The 18316-nt window shown below is 34.4% G+C and overlaps 1 protein-coding gene across 3 annotated transcripts in view; it reads right to left on the reverse strand.

Annotated features, from left to right (window-relative positions):
• Positions 1 to 18316, reverse strand: part of SASS6 (SAS-6 centriolar assembly protein) — a 37342-nt gene that overhangs the window by 18809 nt on the left and 217 nt on the right. Inside the window, exons 1-13 of one of the 3 annotated variants that reach the window (XM_014564537.2) lie at positions 18152 to 18309; positions 13258 to 13318; positions 11606 to 11685; positions 11098 to 11202; positions 9111 to 9282; positions 8336 to 8401; positions 7154 to 7273; positions 4711 to 4902; positions 2135 to 2329; positions 1939 to 2028; positions 1681 to 1860; positions 1208 to 1289; positions 344 to 480 (exon numbers count right to left, since the gene is read on the reverse strand). In XM_014564537.2, coding sequence (XP_014420023.2) covers positions 344 to 480; positions 1208 to 1289; positions 1681 to 1860; positions 1939 to 2028; positions 2135 to 2329; positions 4711 to 4902; positions 7154 to 7273; positions 8336 to 8401; positions 9111 to 9282; positions 11098 to 11202; positions 11606 to 11685; positions 13258 to 13318; positions 18152 to 18258 — 1587 coding nt within the window. In that variant the 5' untranslated portion in view covers positions 18259 to 18309. Of the gene's footprint in view, positions 1 to 343; positions 481 to 1207; positions 1290 to 1680; positions 1861 to 1938; positions 2029 to 2134; positions 2330 to 4710; positions 4903 to 7153; positions 7274 to 8335; positions 8402 to 9110; positions 9283 to 11097; positions 11203 to 11605; positions 11686 to 13257; positions 13319 to 18151; positions 18310 to 18316 lie in introns of those variants that run through there. The other 2 variants (XM_006190938.3, XM_032487184.1) reach the window with 2 other exon arrangements.

Below are 18316 nucleotides of genomic sequence, written 5' to 3' on the forward strand. Positions count from 1 at the left end.
AGGCCATAATCTATTCTCCTTTCTTGAAGTCTCCTAAATACTTCGTGTGTGTGTGTGTGTGTGTGTGTGTGTGTGTGTGTGTGTTACAGTTTTTCAGCACATTTGGCATTACTTTTTTTAATGCTGAATGATTTGTATATTCATCAAAATCTTACAAAGAAATGTGCCTTTAAAAGCTTCTTTGTTAAGAACAAATATACCTTTACGTCCTACTTCCAAATGCAACTTAAACTCTACTTCAGTATCAAAAACTAGAACTTCACTCATATTAGTACCAGAACCTAATATTTTTGTTTTCAAAAATTTACTAAGAACATTCACAACATCTTAATTTAAATCTTACCACATTGGAGTTTGGAGAAATTCCACTTCTGATGGTATTGCTCCCAGAATGTAGAGGTGAGGTGGTAGAAGGTCCCAACACATCTTGCTTTCTCACTACCTGATTTTCATTTAGTTCTTTATTTAACCATGTGATTACTTAAACAAAAGAACAAGAATCAAGCTAAAGAATTTTGAATATTTTAATCTTTCTAATAATTTTAGAAGACTATTGAAAAGTTTTTTTGAAATTATTTAAAGTTTTTAAAACCACCTTATGTCACAGGAGAATAATATAGATTCACCTAAATTTCTGTCATTAACGATCTTGTTTTAGAAACTGCCACACAGGATTCCTTATTCTTTTACAATTAGAAACACATATTTCTGCTAGTCAAGGATCTCTTTGAAGGTTTTCATTTCTAGAAGGATATTTTACAGTTTATTTAAAGTTCAAATTCTTATTTCTGATAATCAATACTAGAAACTGAGAAACAGTTAAAGCTTAATCTCATTATTTTTGTTTCAAATAATTCATATTATTGCTAGTAGCTAAACACAGCAATTATAACAAGGAGTGAAGAATTTAAATAGCAAATTATAGTCAATATTTTCAACATTTTTAATTATTATTAAATATTAATATTCTATTAAGTTTTAATTTTGGGTTACAATACATGTAATAGGGTCTTTTTTTATAATGATGTAAATGCTTTATAGGGTAGATGATAAAATTTACTATAGCAAAGATATTAAGATGGTATATTTAAAGATTATTTGTGTATAGCAATATCTTGATTTACCTAGATTTATTAATTCAAATAAAATTTTCAGGTTGAGAATAAAACTACAAACCTCATTTACATAAAAAAGGTAAAATACTTACATTTTTCATTATTTTTCAGAAGTTGTTTGCTTTCTTCAAGTTTCTGAACAGTTGCTTCTAATTGTTCTTGTAGTTTGCATACCTGAAATACGTAATCCTCATACTAAGTATAATAAAGACTAAATTAAAAACTGAAGAAATGTATTACTATTGAGTAATTAATTACTATTATTATTAAATAAGAAAGAAATCAGCTAACCAATGTAATAAATTATATATGTACACATAATTACACATATACATACATATACACACGCACACAGACATATGAACGAGGTATTTCAGTAATGATAAGTAACTTCTCAAACTGAAATAGGTTATTAAGTTCTGTTCATTATAGTCACATTCTTTTGGAAAAAAAAGCCAAAGCCATTCTCTAATATAACAAAGCAGAAACTGAAACAATATATCTGAGGAAATTTGTTATGCTTTGCAAATAGTTACACAAACAAAAAATATAAAATATTAATTACTTCTTGCTCTTTAATTCGGAGAGACTGTCCAACATCTTGTAATTCCTTTTGTTCCTTTTGTAATTTTTCTTCCTTCTCAGCCAAGAGTTTCTCCTGTTGAATAGTTACTGTATTCTTCAGTTTCAATTTACCCATTAGAGTCTTTAGATCCCCTTGTAACTTCTTGATAATTTCATTTGCCTGTAAAAGAGCTTCATATGTATATCTCTATATAATCCAATGAAATATTAATATTCTATTAAGTTTTTAAAAACAAACCTTAAGAAGTTCAGCTGATAATGATTTTATTGTAGCTTCAAGTTTTCCTAGTTGTACCTGATTTTTCTCACCATTTTCTTCTAAAGCCACCTGACATGTATTTTTAAAAACATGAATAATTAGGACATTTGTGTTTATTTAGGAAAAGCATCACTCATAAATATGATCATCAATTTAAGAAAATTTTAAAATAGACCTTTTGTTCCTGGATTGTATCAAATGCTTCTTTTGTTCTTAAAACAAGCTGGTCCTTATCCTTGATTTCCTGTTCTAAAACGGCCACTTTTGTTTGTAGCTGATTAATATGCTTTTCTTTTTCATGGCATTCAGCATCTAGTGTAGAATTCTCTCTTCGCAAAGAGAGAACTTCTTGCTTAGCCCGCTGGAGCTCCTAGAGGACGGAAAGAAGGGCGCATTATGAAAAAGGGAAGTTGACTAGTTTGGTTATTTATAACTAAGATATTTAAAATAGAAAAAGTCTCCTTAATAGTTTTAAAGGTCTAGTATTGATGTTCTTTAAAGGACATGAAGGTCTCTCTCTAAAGGTCTACGTGACTTGCAGATTTGGAATATAATTGTAAAATGTGTTAATTCAATCACAACAAGGGAAAACAAAACAATCCTGATTTATGAATTACTACAACTTGAAAAAACCAGCAACAAGAACTTTCTGAAATTTACAGTTTTAAGAAATCATTTAGGTAATAAATGCTCATTGTAACAGAATTTCAAAATACATAAAATAAACAAATAAAGCCTATCATTCTACCATCTAAGCGGTGATTCGCCGTCTAGTCTGCATGCTGGAATCCCCTGGGAAGCTTTCATAGCTCCCGATGCCTGGTACCATGTCCAAGGATTCTGCCTTCATTGCTGTGAGGTGTGATCTGAGCTCTCCAACTGACTCGAAGGGTAGTCAAGGGTGAGAGCCATAATCTAGAGTTACCATTTTTCTCTCTTGCTTATCTATACAGATTTACTTTTTTAAAGGGACTATATAGTGCAATTTTATAATTTTCTTCATAGAATATACTACAAATATCTTTTCACATCAACAAATATGTTAACACTCTGGATTTCCTATTGGTTCAAGCTTTAAAGCAAAAACAAGCAAACAATAATTGTTAATAAAAAATCGACTGTGTAAAAATCTAGACTAGATCACATCTCAATCAGTTAATACCAGCCCAAATGTTGCCAGTATACTAAAGTCCACTATGTAGTATTCCTAGTTAGTTTTCATTTTTAATAAAAAATTTACAAAATACTTTAATAGTATTATAACATAGGGGTTTTAGAAGCACTATTATACCAAGTGGTTTTAGAAGTGCTAACAACAGATAAATGCAAAACCTGGCTCCACTGTGTGATCTTGGGAATTACTTAACATCCTTAATTTTCAGTTCCCTCATCTGTAAAACAGAAATAACACTTCAAAAATTAATTGATTTCATCATCACAAAAACCCTTATGTAAACTATGTAGCATATAGCTGATACATAGTAAATACTTAATAAATGACAGTAATTATTATTTTTAGGGCACTAACATTTAAAAGGTATACTTTAATTTAATTAGGTAACAATACTCAAAAGTGAAAAATGGAAAGTTCCCAGGACTCATAATTTGAAAGTCTTTTGAAAACCCTGGAAGAACTATTTTGATTAAATTATATGAAAATCAGTGTAACAAACCACACTGTTTATACACTGGTCACTTTCAGGGCTAAAATAGAAGAAACCACAGAGCATCACAGTGAAGCATTCACTGTGCAATGTACTATGGCAGCTGAACTGTTTACTAACTAACTAACTGGCATGAAAGGTGAAGGAAGTAGGGAGGAGGGACTGAAGACACCTATTGTTGGGGCAGAATGCTAAGAGGATCTGAACACAAAATCAGTCAGGCTTTAGAGTTTCTAAGCATAACAGACTGCTGAAAGGGAGCTGTATGTCTTTTGAGTTAGAATATGGGTGATCTTTATATTTAAATACAATAGACATAACAAAACTATATATGTCTTCAAACAACTCATAGGACAATAATGTATGACAGTGCTTGTAAGGAGTTTATCATCAGTGCCAAAGCATCAATAAAAGTACTACTAAGATTTTTGAAATGTGTTGCCTTAAAGAACAAGGTAGTACTAGAGACAGGCACATAATAGAGGGTTCCAATCCTCACTCTTCTGCTTATTGGCTATGCAAACTTGGACAAGTTACTTAACCTCTCTGTGCCTTAGTTTCATCATTTGTATAGTGGGGATAATAACATTACCTTCTTTAAAATAACTGTTGTAATTAAATGAGTTAATCTACGCAAAGCACTTAAAACAGTGTTCGGTAAGCATAAACTATTATCGTTACTATATTATCATCATTATGATTACTAGACAGTAAACTTCATAGTGGTGCGATACGTTGAGCAGGCTGAAAGACCCAGCCCTGTCAACACTGAGCACCCTGAGCTCCAGACACTGTGCTGACATTAAAAGTACACTGAAAAATCTGAGGGCTGTGCCAATGAGCTGCTCCTCATGAACCGAACCAAAAAGATCCAACTTTACCTTAGTTCTGTTCTGAATTAGCCCATTTAACTAGATTTCAGATTCTCAATTTTTTTTGGTACTCTTTGAACTGACCACCCTAAGACCACAAGAGATCCCTGCAGAACATCCAGAGGAGCACCACCCACACAAGCAATAAGTAACCAAAGTAAAACATGCTCTTAAATTTGTGGGGGAAAAAGACCAAACACAACAACAGCCAATACCTCCTCAACACCAGACAGTTTTGTTTTGAGCTCTCTGATGGTGGCATCTCCTTTGTATTTCCTTTCAGTCAGGTCTTTATTAGCCGATTCTAACTCAGACAGTCTGTTCTGCAGCTGCTGGACGTTTCGTTGATGGAGGATTTCTAAATCTTTTTTCTGTTGTTCATGCTGCTGTTGGTACTGAACCTGTGCCTATTTTATAATAAAATATAACACCAAAATTCAAAGAAAAAAACCAGAAACAAGTAAAGTATGAGAAGATTTTAAGGAAAAAAAAAACTTAATTATTCTTCTTTATAAGATTTCCCTCTTTTTAAGAGGATCTATTTTCAACTACAGATTTCACGAACCAGACAGTAAGGTCAACAAAGGCGAATTTACCACTACGATCTTGTTCATAATTTCTATTTCTCCTAAATCCACATATGTATAGAAGTAATAGTCTTCAAGTTAAAGGAAGAATGATAAATGATTAAGTTTTCAAAAAAGCAAACTGCAAAATAGTATATGCAGTGTGAATCTATTTGTGTGAAAAAACAAATGAGCAGGCACGTAAGGAACTTTCAGTAACTGCTTTAAACATTACAGTGTTTCAGTTTTTTATAACCAGTATATATGTTTTCTAATAAAAAAACACCTAAACTTGTAAAATTGACAAGATACTGTTCATTAGTTCAGTCTTACACTTAGTTGTTACATTTTACCAACAGTAAAATCTGAACATGGTTGTAACTGCAGTGTGTATGAATAGTACCAAACTTATCTTAGTAATTTCTGTTGACAAACACTATCAAATTCTAAACACATTCTAAAATGAATATTTTTCTGATTATAAAAGTTATGTTTTCTTAAAGGTACAAGAAAGAAATCACAAATAAATAGGAAAGAGCCCATATAAAACTGAAAATGCAACCTCGGTAAACATGCGAACTGTACCTGTTTGAGGGTAATCACACACACTGAAGGCAACAGAGGCCAAAGGCTATAAAATGAAGAACTGGCTTTATACTAGTGATCATTAGAATTTTGGACTTCTTGTTTAAAAAAAAAAGTGTAATGGATAGGATTACAACATTTACATTTTCTACTGTGTTCACTTCAGGTGATTGTGATGCACACTTAAAATCACTAGTCTTCAAAGTCTTAAAATCACTGCCCTATAGAATATTTATCAGCAGGAAGAGAAGAGTGGCCTGACTGGTTTTAAAGTCTTTGTCTCTTAAAAGACAAAACAAATTAAGAACATAAGAGAAATGGTATGAAGATTTTAAAAATCTTAAGACAATATGTATGACATTGTACTAATACATTTAAAACAGAGATGAAATACTTGGCTTTCTAAGGAAATACAAGCTAACATAAATAACTCAGGGAAGGGAAAGGTAGAAAATCCGAACAGACCAATAATCATGAAGGAAATGGGGAAAAAAAACCCTCAAAATAAATGCCTCAAAAAAATACCAGACTCATATGATAAAAGGCTAATTCTATCAGGCCTCCAAGGAACAGATAATTCCTCGTTATTTGACTTTCCAAAGTGTAGAGAAAACCGGAAAACATTCTCATACCTTTCACGACACTAGCATAATTTATAGTCCAGAACCCATAATTTTAATTAGCAGACTAACACAGGGTTCAGAAAAAGGGTAATCTCAGATCAGTCTCACCTATGAATATATATATACAACATTCTAAATTAAATATTTGCAAACAGACTCAACATAATAGTAAAAATCTCTTTGGCTAAATATATTCTGTGAATTTAAAGAGGGTTCCACATTTGGAAATTATTATCACTCATTACATTATTAAGGTGAAAAACATGATATGATTATTTGATTAAATCCCCAAAAGTCACTTCATGTGACTTAGCACTCTTTGGAAGCCAGGCAGGTATAGGTATACTGCAGTCTCACGTCTAGGAACAAAGAACGTTCACTGAAGTATTATTTGCAATAACCAAAATCTGAAGCATTAAATGTCCACCAGTTGGGTAAGCAGTTAAGTAATTTATGTCACACCCAAATAATGAATACTACGCAGCCACTTCCGAACTGTTAAAGAATGATGTCATGCGAGGTGAAAAAAGTTGCAATCAATATATCCAGTAGGACCTTATTATCTTACAACAAAACCAAAACTCAAATATGTGTTGTACTTATCTATCTATAACTATATACAATATACATATTTCTACATTTATAAATATAAACAACTATTTATAAGTTATATGTTATTTACATATATAGAGAAAAATATGGAAAAACAAGTATCAAAGTGGTTATAAATTATCTCTGGGTAATAAGACTTTTAAAGAGAGACAATTTTTACATACTTCTGCACTGTTTGAAAATTTTAAAGCAAGCATATATTACTCTTATAATTAACAAAATGACTAACAGCAATAACAAAATATTTTTCCAGTTTTTTTTAATGTTCATACCTGCAAAGCCTTCTCCTTCTCGTTCGTCAATTCCTGGGAGTGCTTATTTGACAATGCTGCTGTGTGTGATGCCCATTCGTTACGTAATTTATCTAATTCTTGAATTTTTTCTGATAATGTCTGTATTAGAATTCAACACAAAATATTAAAACTCTTGAATATGTTAATTAGAACATGGCAATATTTGTAAAGGATATTAAAGAAAATGGAATCACAGCTTTTTAAGACATACTCAAAGCCTTTTCCTATAGAAACTATTTGAATTTGAAGAAATCAAGATCAGAATAAAAGCAATTTTAGAGCTAAAATGGTCCACAGCTTAACTATTACTAATCTTTTAGTTAAATCTGGCTCTTTACCACCTAATTCTCTCCTCTGGCATTAAGAAATAAAGCAACTCAGGGTAGAGCAAGTCAGTCAGAAATAGCACAGGTGACCTTTGGACAACACAGGTTTGAAATGCACAAGTACACTTATCCTCAGATTTTTTTCAATAAATACATACTACAGTGCCACAGTCAGCTGAATCCGAGCAGGCAAAACCACAGACACGGAGGGCTGACTACCCGAGGATCTTCAACCACACAGTGGGTAGGCGCACCTAACCCCCATGTTGTTCAAGGGTCAACTGTAGTTTACTCCTGCACGTAAAACCTAGTTATGTCGGATCCCAAGAGGTGCTATGCTGTGCAAGACAATTTTCTGCCTGAAGTCATGCAGCTTATCAGATACTTTAGTCCTCAATTTCAAGGAGTAGCTATGAATGAAATGATGATAAGCCTATCAGAGGGATTAAGGCAATGCTTAACAGAAGGAAGGAAGGGAAAGATTTAGAAGAAGGAACTGAAAAGCCATTTAGACAAGAGGAATGAGGTGAATAAAAGAGAAGCAGAGAACTAACAAGTGACAGATACTATATACTACCTTATTTAATGAAGACTTGGAGGGAGCATGTCACATATTGGGGATAACAGAAATGTTTCGACAGAATTCATTATCAAGGAGGAAGAGCACCAGGTTGAGATAATTAACTGGTTGAGTAAAGGTATCAAAAAGGAAAGGGAATTCCTTGGTAGCATGCTTTGGAAAAAAAAAAACCCACAAATGCCTAGATTTGATTCAAAAAGCAATTCAGAGCCTATGTTTGGATGTCTTACAAAGACAAAATGAAATGTGAATTACCTTTTGTGTGAAATTCAGTTGCCTGGTAACATCATCTAGTGATTGGGTCAATGATAATTTTTCTTCCTATTTACAAAAATAATACAATTATGCAGCTTACAATTAAATTATCTGTAGCTGTGCTACCCAAAGTGCAGCAAAATACAGCAGCAGCCCCGCCCTGGGAGTTCGTTAGGAAGGCAGAATCTCAGGCTCCACCTCAAACCTTCTGAGTTAGAATCTTCACGAGGAAGATGCCCGGAAGACTTGCCTAACCACTAAATTTTGAGATGCACTGATCTATAGCATTCAACTAAAAGGACTTTCTGAAAACTCCTACGAGGCGTCCCAATGTTGTTTTCTTGTGCAATATACCTTAAATAATTTTAGAGCACTTTGTAATCTTCCAGACACTTTCATATATTTTATCTCCTTTAAAATAGGCCAGATAGGGTAGATATTTCCATACATATCTACCAGCTGAGGAAACCAAGACACCAAGAGTTTAAGTGACCTGCCCAAGGTCACAAAAAGCTAGTAGAAATCTGGCACCTAAGTTTCTCAATCCTGGTCCAATTCTATCCTGTTGTGCCATGACTAGATAAAAATAAAATAAAATAAAGTCATTATATGCTATAAAAATTTCCTGGGCATCTTTTAAAAAAACTTTATTCAGAAAACAAAATCTAATAGCAATATAGCTCTTCAGCGGTTTATCAGAGACCTTTGGGACTTATTTTATTTTAAAAGAATAACTTTAAAGAAAAAAAAAAAAAAAAACAAACTTAAGTCTTACCTTGCTACACTTCAAACAGTCTGCTAAAAACTTCTTTATTTCCACATCATTTCCAGGTAAAAGTTTTAGTGAGAGGTGTGTAAGATGCTTAAAAGGATTTGTCTCCACCACATTTAGAAAGGCAGGCGAGTTTTCCAAAATAGCTGCTGGAGAAACTAACTGTAGCAAAAACCTTTGAAAAGAAAGTGCCACATAACACATTTACGAAGTCATGAAACTCTCCTATTGAATCGTTGAGCTTTTCACTGGATCATCATCAATGATTAGAAGGATCAGAAAAGGGGCTTATTGGAATCATAGGGGCCAATATGAAAGTACTCCCAATGGTAAAACTGGACTAATTAATATAAAGAGTAAAATGGACATTTACCTGTGGACTGAAACACAGTAAATATATAAATGTCCATGAGTTCACAATGAAGAGACAGATGAGGCGAGAGAGAAAGCAAGACTCAAAATGAAAACAAACCAAAAACACATGGAAACCACGACAGTAACCACTCCTTACTCTGAAAATTGACAATTTAAAAGTAAGAATTAAGCATTTTTCCTTTCCTATATGAATTTTCAGAGTAATCAAATAGCTCTAACTGATGAGGGAAAGTTCTTCTTAATAAAAGAATTATACCTAATAAATACTAGAAGAATAATGGAATTAGAAAAGCATAATTTTGTAGTTCCTAATGAAGTAACAACAAACATCAATTGATGAAACTAATAGATAAGAGGTTGGAGAACTTTACAATGCAAGGTTCAGGTGTTAGCGCTACACAAATATGGATATACACACACACACACACAAAACCTTATTCCTCTTTTCCAAATTCATTATAAAAACATATTCTTTTTTTTTAAATAAAAACATATTCTTGAACACTAACAAAAAACTATCAGAAAGAGAAACTGAGGAAGCCATCCTATTTACCATCAAATCAAAAAGAATAAAATTCCTAGGAATAAACCTATCTAAGGAGGGAAAAGAGCTGTACTCAGAAAACTAAAAGACATTGATGAAAAAAACTGAAGACAACAAACATATGGAAAGACACATCCTGTTCATGGATTGGAAGAATTAATATTGTTAAAATGACCATACTTCCCAAGGCAATCTACAAATTCAACACAAACTGTATCAAAATACTGATGGCATTTTTCACATAACTAGAACAAATAATTTTAAAGTTAGTATAGAAACATAAAAGACCCCAAAGAATCAAAACAATTTTGAGAAAAAAGAACAGAGCTGGAGGAATCATGCTCCCTAAATTCAGACTACACTACAGAGCTACAGTCATCATTAGTCAGCATTATTTACAATTGCCAAGATATGGAAGCAACCTAAGTGTCCATCAACAGATGGATAAGGAAGATGTGGTATGTATATACAAAACGCAATAATACTCAGCCATAAAAAATAATAAAAATTTGCCAGTTGCAACAACATGGATGGATGTGGAGGGTATTACACTAAGTGAAATAAGTCAGACAGAGAAAGATAAATACTGTATGGTACCACTTATATGTAGAATCTAAAAAATACAGCAAACTAGTGAACATAATAAAAAAAGAAACAGACTCACAGCTATACAGAACAAACTAGTGGGGAGAGGGAAAGGGGAGGAGCAATTCAGAGGCACGTGATTAAGAGGTACAAACTGTTATGTATACAATAAGCTACAAAGATATACTACAAAACACAGGGAAGATAGCCAATATTTTATAATAACTATAACTGGTAAGTAACCTTTGGAAAAAATATACTTGATGCTATTAAATATTTTAGGTAACTTTGACAGCTTTGTGAAGACATGAAAATTAAGGGGTAAATATTTCTGATTTTATAAATTTGAGATTTATGAAGCTCTTATTACAACTTTAAAAACAGACAGAGGTATTTATAATAGATAGAAAATATTTTGCTATAACTTGTCTAAGAAGAGCTCGTCTTGAGAGAAGTTTAATGATGTACTGCTCTCCTGAGACTTACCTTGGAATTTCTTTGGCTTGCTCTTGAGTACACTGCTGAAGGAGATCTATGAATTTTTGTGGGAAAGCTAAGAAGTCTACCAGAAGACCTTGCTGGAATTTTAAACTACACAGAAGACAGGAAAAAAGATTTTTTTTAAATTTTAATTACTATATTTAATTATAATCAACACCTTAAAAGTTTTTTTTAATTTACTGAATATCCATTATAATCAAGAACTAAGCTACAGAACTTTGATATTTTTAGATTTTATTCAGTAGGAGGAAAAGGTCAATAAATTTAGCCAAGTTCCAAATCTCTGAGCTGCTTTAAGCAGAACTCTGATAATATATGAAATATTTATTTTCAAGAACATTCTGAATAATCACAGTATAAATATTTCAGTTTCCAAAATAACTAAACATTCCTAATAGGTATGTGTTTCAAAGAGAACAGTATCGATACATTCATAAAACTTAAAAATGTAATTTATTCCTAGATTAAAGACCAGAAAAATAAATTTAGTTACCTCTGAAAATCTTCCTCAGATATAACAAGGTTATACAGAAAAAAAGGATCAGTATCATCAGTCAGACGGATAACCAAATCCTAAAAGAAAGATTGTTATTTTTTAACATTTCCAGTAGATTTGGCTTTTAGAGTAATTTCTTCTTGGAAGTGGAATCATCCAATGAACATCAACACATCACTGCTATAGTTCAGATGGCTTTGCTTTCTGGTGCTGCTGGGTTTTCATTGGTCTTTAGAGACTTAGCATCTTTAACAGGGGTAGATATTTCTGCTCCTTGAGAGCCACATGGGCAAGGGGAGCCCATAAAAATTAATTAAATGCTAAGAGTGGAAAGGTGAGGGGTATCACTCTATCAGAGGTTTAGGAAGTTCAGACCTAGCCCTTGCTGCACTATGACACCATGACAGAAATACTCTTTACCACTGACTGTATCATATGCGATTATATTTTCAGTTTCTCTCAAGTCAATTGTCTGGTATTTCAAAAGTGGCAAATACATCAGCAGAAATGACAGTCACCCACCCCCTAGACAGGAAAGGAGCATTTGTCTCTCAGGCAGAGGACAGGGGTGTCAGGTGACAGGCTGCCAGGGCTTCTTCCTAAGAGCCTGTTCTCTCCCACCCCAGGTGGCCTCTGACGTGGAACTCCATCTGTTTTCAGTTTTAAATGAAATGAATACCCTTCACAGAGGCCACTTTCCAGGTAGTTAAATTTACCATACGGCAGATCATCACAGGAGCTAAAACTGGCAGAAAAGTACACAGAAATTATGTACTTCCGAGAACAGCAGCGCAAGGAACACAGGCACAGCTATAAGATAACGAAGGACTAATAAAGAAATAAGCATTCGGGTTAAGAATAAGTTTCTACTTTGAAATAAAATCTATTTGTAGCTACTGAGGAACTGCTAGGGTCCTAGAAAAATCTAAACCACTTATGAGTAGAACAAGAAAACGAAGAGGTACAGCAGGCATAAAGAGTAACAGGTAAGAAATAAAATACATAATCTCTACCCTGGAAACCTAGCAATTTGCTCTGCCTCAGAATGCCCTGTTCTTAGAGTAGCTTCTATTTAAGTATTTCTTGAAATCCACTGAAATGCTATGAAAACCTGAAGCTGCTACTAATACTATTAGGTCCCTGAATATGTTTAGGGAAAGCTATGACACGGAGAAAACAGACTCTCAGCCCTCTCTTCTATGCCCATGCTCCGTTAATGACTCATACTTCTGAAGATCATATACGACTGATGTTTTAAGCGTCTCTCTTCAAAAGTCAAAGATTGAAGAGTATCTCCCTGTAGGGCCTCAACTCATTTTGTTCTCACGTTACATGAAATGCCAGTTCTACACAGCAGCAATATATAGTCTAGCAACTTAAAAGTACATTGAGCAAACCAAAGGAGACTGCTGTCCCAACCCCCAATTCTTGCGTGCTTTAGAAAAATACGGTACAATAATCTCTCAGGTGTTGTCTTAGCAGATTCTAGCACCCTAGATCTGCAAGTTACAAAATGGCCCAAAAGTAAAAAGCAAAACGGACGTAACAAAAGATCTCACATTCTTAAAGAACAAAAATAATTATAATGTACAGAAATTACCATATCGCCCCAAAAAAGAGAAATAATTTCAAAAGAAATTAATACCAACCTTTCTGTGAACTGGATTAGAAACTGATTGTAGTTCAATGCTCACTCTAATACTCACTCTCCTGTGTGAAAAGATATGCCCAACTATCAGAAACAGTCACGTGAAATGAATTATCACTGTCACTTGTACAGCTAGTTTCCCTTCATAAGCCACAAGGTCTTCCACAGGTTGCCTCTAACTTATGAACTGATGCTTGGAAAGCACACTGGATCTGAAGTTTAAATTCTTGTTTTTCCATAGGGAAGTAATCAGGTTTTTAACCTGAGGCTAAATTTTTCTCTCCCGTAAAAGGAAGTTGTTGTGAGGATTAAATGAGATAAACAACTTGGAATGTCTACTACTGGCCTAGTATACACCCTTAATGGTCTGAGTTTTCTCAAACAGCATCTATTGAATGACAAACCATCAATTTTATAACAACTTTTCACATTAAAAAATTACCAATTCAAATGATCAAATTGATTTATGAGAGATTTCATCTGAAAAATTTTAAATGTGAACTAATGTTAGAATACTTGGAATGTTTACAACCAGAAAAATCATATTCCCTTCCCTTATGCATACACAAAATTTCTTTTTCAGATCCACAAACTACATCCACTCAGTACTCTCTATGCAATATATCCACAGAAGTACTGTCAACAAGTTTATTATCATCTATCTAATCCTAGAGTAACTCCAAACCCTAAAGGGAAAAAAACCAGTTTTACACATTCTGTATTGCATCTTAGAGAATCCAATATCAAATAGAGACATATAAATAAAGGCGCTCATAAACATTAATCAAATTGTGCAGAAGTATTTTAATAATTCGGGAAATAAAGGGATAATGATATAAAAAAAAAAACCTGTGTACAAGTGGTTCTCAAACTATTCTCCTAGGATTAAATAACAATGGTCTTTCCTTGATGGGCAGGGAAAGTAAACTAACAAACTGAATGTTTTCAATTTTAAGTTATTCTTTTAAAGACATATTTTAAATCTTTCTCACATTCTACTATTTATCTACTACAGAAGTATAGACATAGCAACTAAGTGTTGATGGAAAAACCTGGTAATAGTTGACTAAGGCTAGATTCAATTGTTTGGATTTTTTTTATGCTCTGATTTGTAATTTATATTGGTTTAATATATGTCATTTTAGTTAAATTTCTTATTTAACATATGACTGGATGTTAAATAATAGGTCATACGATGAGGTTACAATAACTTGTATATTATCTGAAAAGGAACAAGCAGCACTGGTGAACATCACAAAGATAAAAAAATACTTTCAATTCCCTCATTTGTAAAGTAAGTGGCCTGAGTTAGGTTTGTGAGGGCCTTTTCAGCTCTACAAACAAGGTCATGATGTTTGGTTTTCATTTCCTGAAGCTTTTTCTAGTACAAACTACCACAATGGTATTATACTGTTCAATAACTAACTTTTTATGGTGATTTACACTTTTAAAGTGTAATACTCGATAAATTTGTAAAAAAAAAAAAAAAAGTTCAGAAAGCATCCCTTTAATAAAGTGTTCTTTACATAATACTGGAAGAGTTTTATTACTATGCTAATTTCCCAATCATATTAATGATATTGTTGCATGTATTCCAAAAGCCTATGTGCATTAGATGCTGGGAGCAAAAAGGAGGAGGAAAGGTCCGTAGATTAAAACTATTTTCCACGAGGGGGAGGGTATAGGTCAGTGGTAGAGTGCATGCTCAGCATGCACAAGGTCCTGGGTTCAATCCCCAGTACCTCCATTAAAAAAAAATAATAATAAAATAAATAAATAACTCTAATTACCCCTCCCCCTAAAAACTATCCCCAATATTTACTTCAAAAACCTCCTTAGAAATACCTTGTAGAAAAATGTGAGCTTTCAGAGGATCTGAAATCACAAATCTTATTTTTCTCCATTGTAAAGGTCAATGTTACAGGAACAATATAAAACAAATCAAAAAACACTTTCTCAAATAAACATCACACCTGAACAATGCATAAATCTACGTAACGTCCTTCCTGTCAGTTAGATTTGGCATTAGCAAAACCGGATTCTAGCCCACCTCTGCCACCTAGTAGCTGTAACCTTAAATTCTCAATTCAAACAAAAGCTACTCTAAGCCAGGTACTATGCTGGGTGCTAGGGATACAAACAGAAATAAACATGGTCCATGTCCTCAAATTGAGATCAGATTAAATGACTTTACCCTAGATTTGCTTCTGATTGTATTTTAGGGCTACAAGAGAGAGGAGAGTTATTAACACTCATTGAGTACACACACGATTGAATACCTGCCAGGCATTTTGCTTTTATCACTTAACAACAATAATTTTGTTAAGCGAATATTATCTGTCTTACAAAGGAAAAACCTGAGATGCGTAGAGTTACAAACTTGGTTAAGGTCACACCACAGAACCCAAATTAGAATTCAGATCTTTCACCTACACCATGCTATCTAATAAATGAATATACACAATTTCAACTTAGGCAACTTTGAAAAGGTCCCTATAGCAAAGGGATTTAAAACAGACAGTGCAGATTATGAAAGAAAAAGCATCTGAGGAAGAGGGAAGAGCAGGAGTAAAACTATGGTACTGAGACAGCATCAGCTACATTCAGAGGGTAACAAACGGTCTTACGTGACTGCCACACTGGGGAGAGGAGGTCAGGAAACAAACATGGAAGAGCAGGTTGATGTTAAACCATGGGCTTCAAAGTTCTGAATCACTTTCCTCCAGACAGAGTTCTCTGAGCATTACCACTGTCTTCAGCTGAAGTTCCTTCTATTCGGTGACTTTAGTTCATTTATATTACTTCATGCATTAATCACACTTTAATGATAGCTAATGTTTAGTGAATGCTCATTAAGTTCCAGGCACTGTTCTAAGCACTTTATATGTATTAACTTATTTCATGCTCATAATAATCCCACGAGGCAGGCACTTTTATTTTCATCAGTTTAAAGATAAGTCACAGAGAAGTCAAGAAAAACTGTACAAAATTGAACAGTAAGTGGTAGAACTGGGATTTAAACCCAAACAATCCAGCTCCAGAGCCTGAACTCTTAAATGCATTGTGCCACCCCTCCAAGGAAGACCCTTTTGTTTTCCCTATGAAACTCTGAGTTCCTTGAGTGCTAGAGTGAAAAATGATTTTTTATTTTCCTGCTATTGGAGGAAGGTGGGGAGGAGGGAGGGATTTTTATATTCTCAGCACCTAAGACAATGCCTGGTACATAGCAGGCATTCATAAATATTTGCTGAGCTGAACTGGCCTTGAATATCCAAGGATCTGGACTGGTTTTTCTATAGGTCAGGGGTCAGCAATCTTTATCTGTCAAGGACCAGAAAGGAAACATTTTAGGCTTTGCAGGCCATAAGGCCTCTGTCACATTTATTCATCTCCGCCCCTACAGCACAAAAGAAGCAACAGACAATTCTTAAACAAATGAGAATGGCGGTATTTCATAAAACTTTACAAAAAAGGCAGTGGGCCATCTGGCCTACGGGCTCCAGTCGGCTGACCCCTTCTATAGGCGATATGAACGGTTTCTAAACAGAAGGGATGAAAGGCTGAATTTGTGTTTTATGAAGATAACTGTGATGGCAATATAATGAGACAGAGAGGATCTAAGAGTTTCAATACTGGAATCAGAAATCATCCCCTCCCCCTTCCTTTTATATTGTTATAATCACTCTAGAACAGGGCCATCCAAGAGATACAATGAAGGCCACAAATAGGAGTAATTTTTAGTTTTCTAGAAGCCACATTAAAAAAGTTAAAAGAAACAGATACATTTTAGTAACACTGCATTAACCCTATATATCCAAAATATTGTCATCTTAACACATAATCGATATAAAAATTGAAATAATTTACATTCCTTTTTTTCTTACAGAAAGTCTTCAAAGTCCGATGTGTTTTTTACTCTTACGGCACATCCGTTCAGATTAGCTCCATTTCTTATGTCCAATAACCATAGTGGCTCCCATACTGGGCAGCACAGAAGAATAACCTACAGATACCCATTTACAGCTGCTGGTTTTGGTACCGTCTCCTTGTCTGGCTTGCCAAGTGCTTTTGTACCTAATTCTGAACTACAGACTAGCTTCACATTACTGGCAACTCAATAAATCAATGCCTTCATTTTTTACACGTCACATTTCCACACCATTTAGTTTTCACATACAGTTACACACTTGATCCTCATTAACAACCAACCGTGTGGACAGACAACTTATATGAGTTTTACAAATGAGGAAACTTAAGGGTCAGAAACTTAAGAGACAGCTAATGAGTGGTGGAACTGAAACAAAATTGAAATCTGCCTTTCAGCCAAATCTAGCACCACCTCTTTAGTCAAAGTTGTAATCTTGCATTTATGTGTGAGACTGCCTGTCTTTCCTCCTTAAACGGACAGAAAACTCCATGAACGCAAGGGCTTTTTCCTGACCCCTCTATCCCCAGGGCCCTGCAAGGTGTTTTGCAAACAGGCAGTGTGTGTTGAATGAATAAATGAATGAATGAATTTACGGTTTTCCCCAATTGTTTTTGGTCTTTTAAAAGTAATGTATTTTCTTTTTAGTAATTAACATGAAAAAGAGGCAATATACCGTAAAACTTATTTTTTTAAGTCGAAGATTAAAATTACTTCCAATATAATTCGAAGGAGAGAGAAAGTAGGGTCGGGAGCCAAGGCCTGAATTTAGTGCCCGCCCTGCTATGAACTCGTGAGCACTTGTGTAAATTATTTCTCTCGGCCAGAGCTCTTATCGGTCAAAAAGAGAGCAAAGGGCTATAATTTCCACGATTCAGTTCAAAGTTGTTGTTGTTGTTGTTGTTTAGTTAATCTGATGCAGGTCAGAGTCCCCATTTCTTACACCCTTCCCTCCTCAGCAACGGCCGACCTGGTGAGAGAAGGTACCATTAGGTCCCAGCTGGGTCGGTCTCCGCGTCCCGGGACGCCGGCCGGACACCCAGCCGCAGGGCGGTGCCCACTGGCCGCAGCCGCCATCTTTCCCCCTTGGCCCGACCCCAACCGCCACCCGCGGGCAACGGGGTAACGCGGCCCT

This window comes from Camelus ferus, chromosome 9 (assembly GCF_009834535.1).
Source record: "Camelus ferus isolate YT-003-E chromosome 9, BCGSAC_Cfer_1.0, whole genome shotgun sequence".
Lineage (NCBI taxonomy): Eukaryota > Metazoa > Chordata > Mammalia > Artiodactyla > Camelidae > Camelus > Camelus ferus.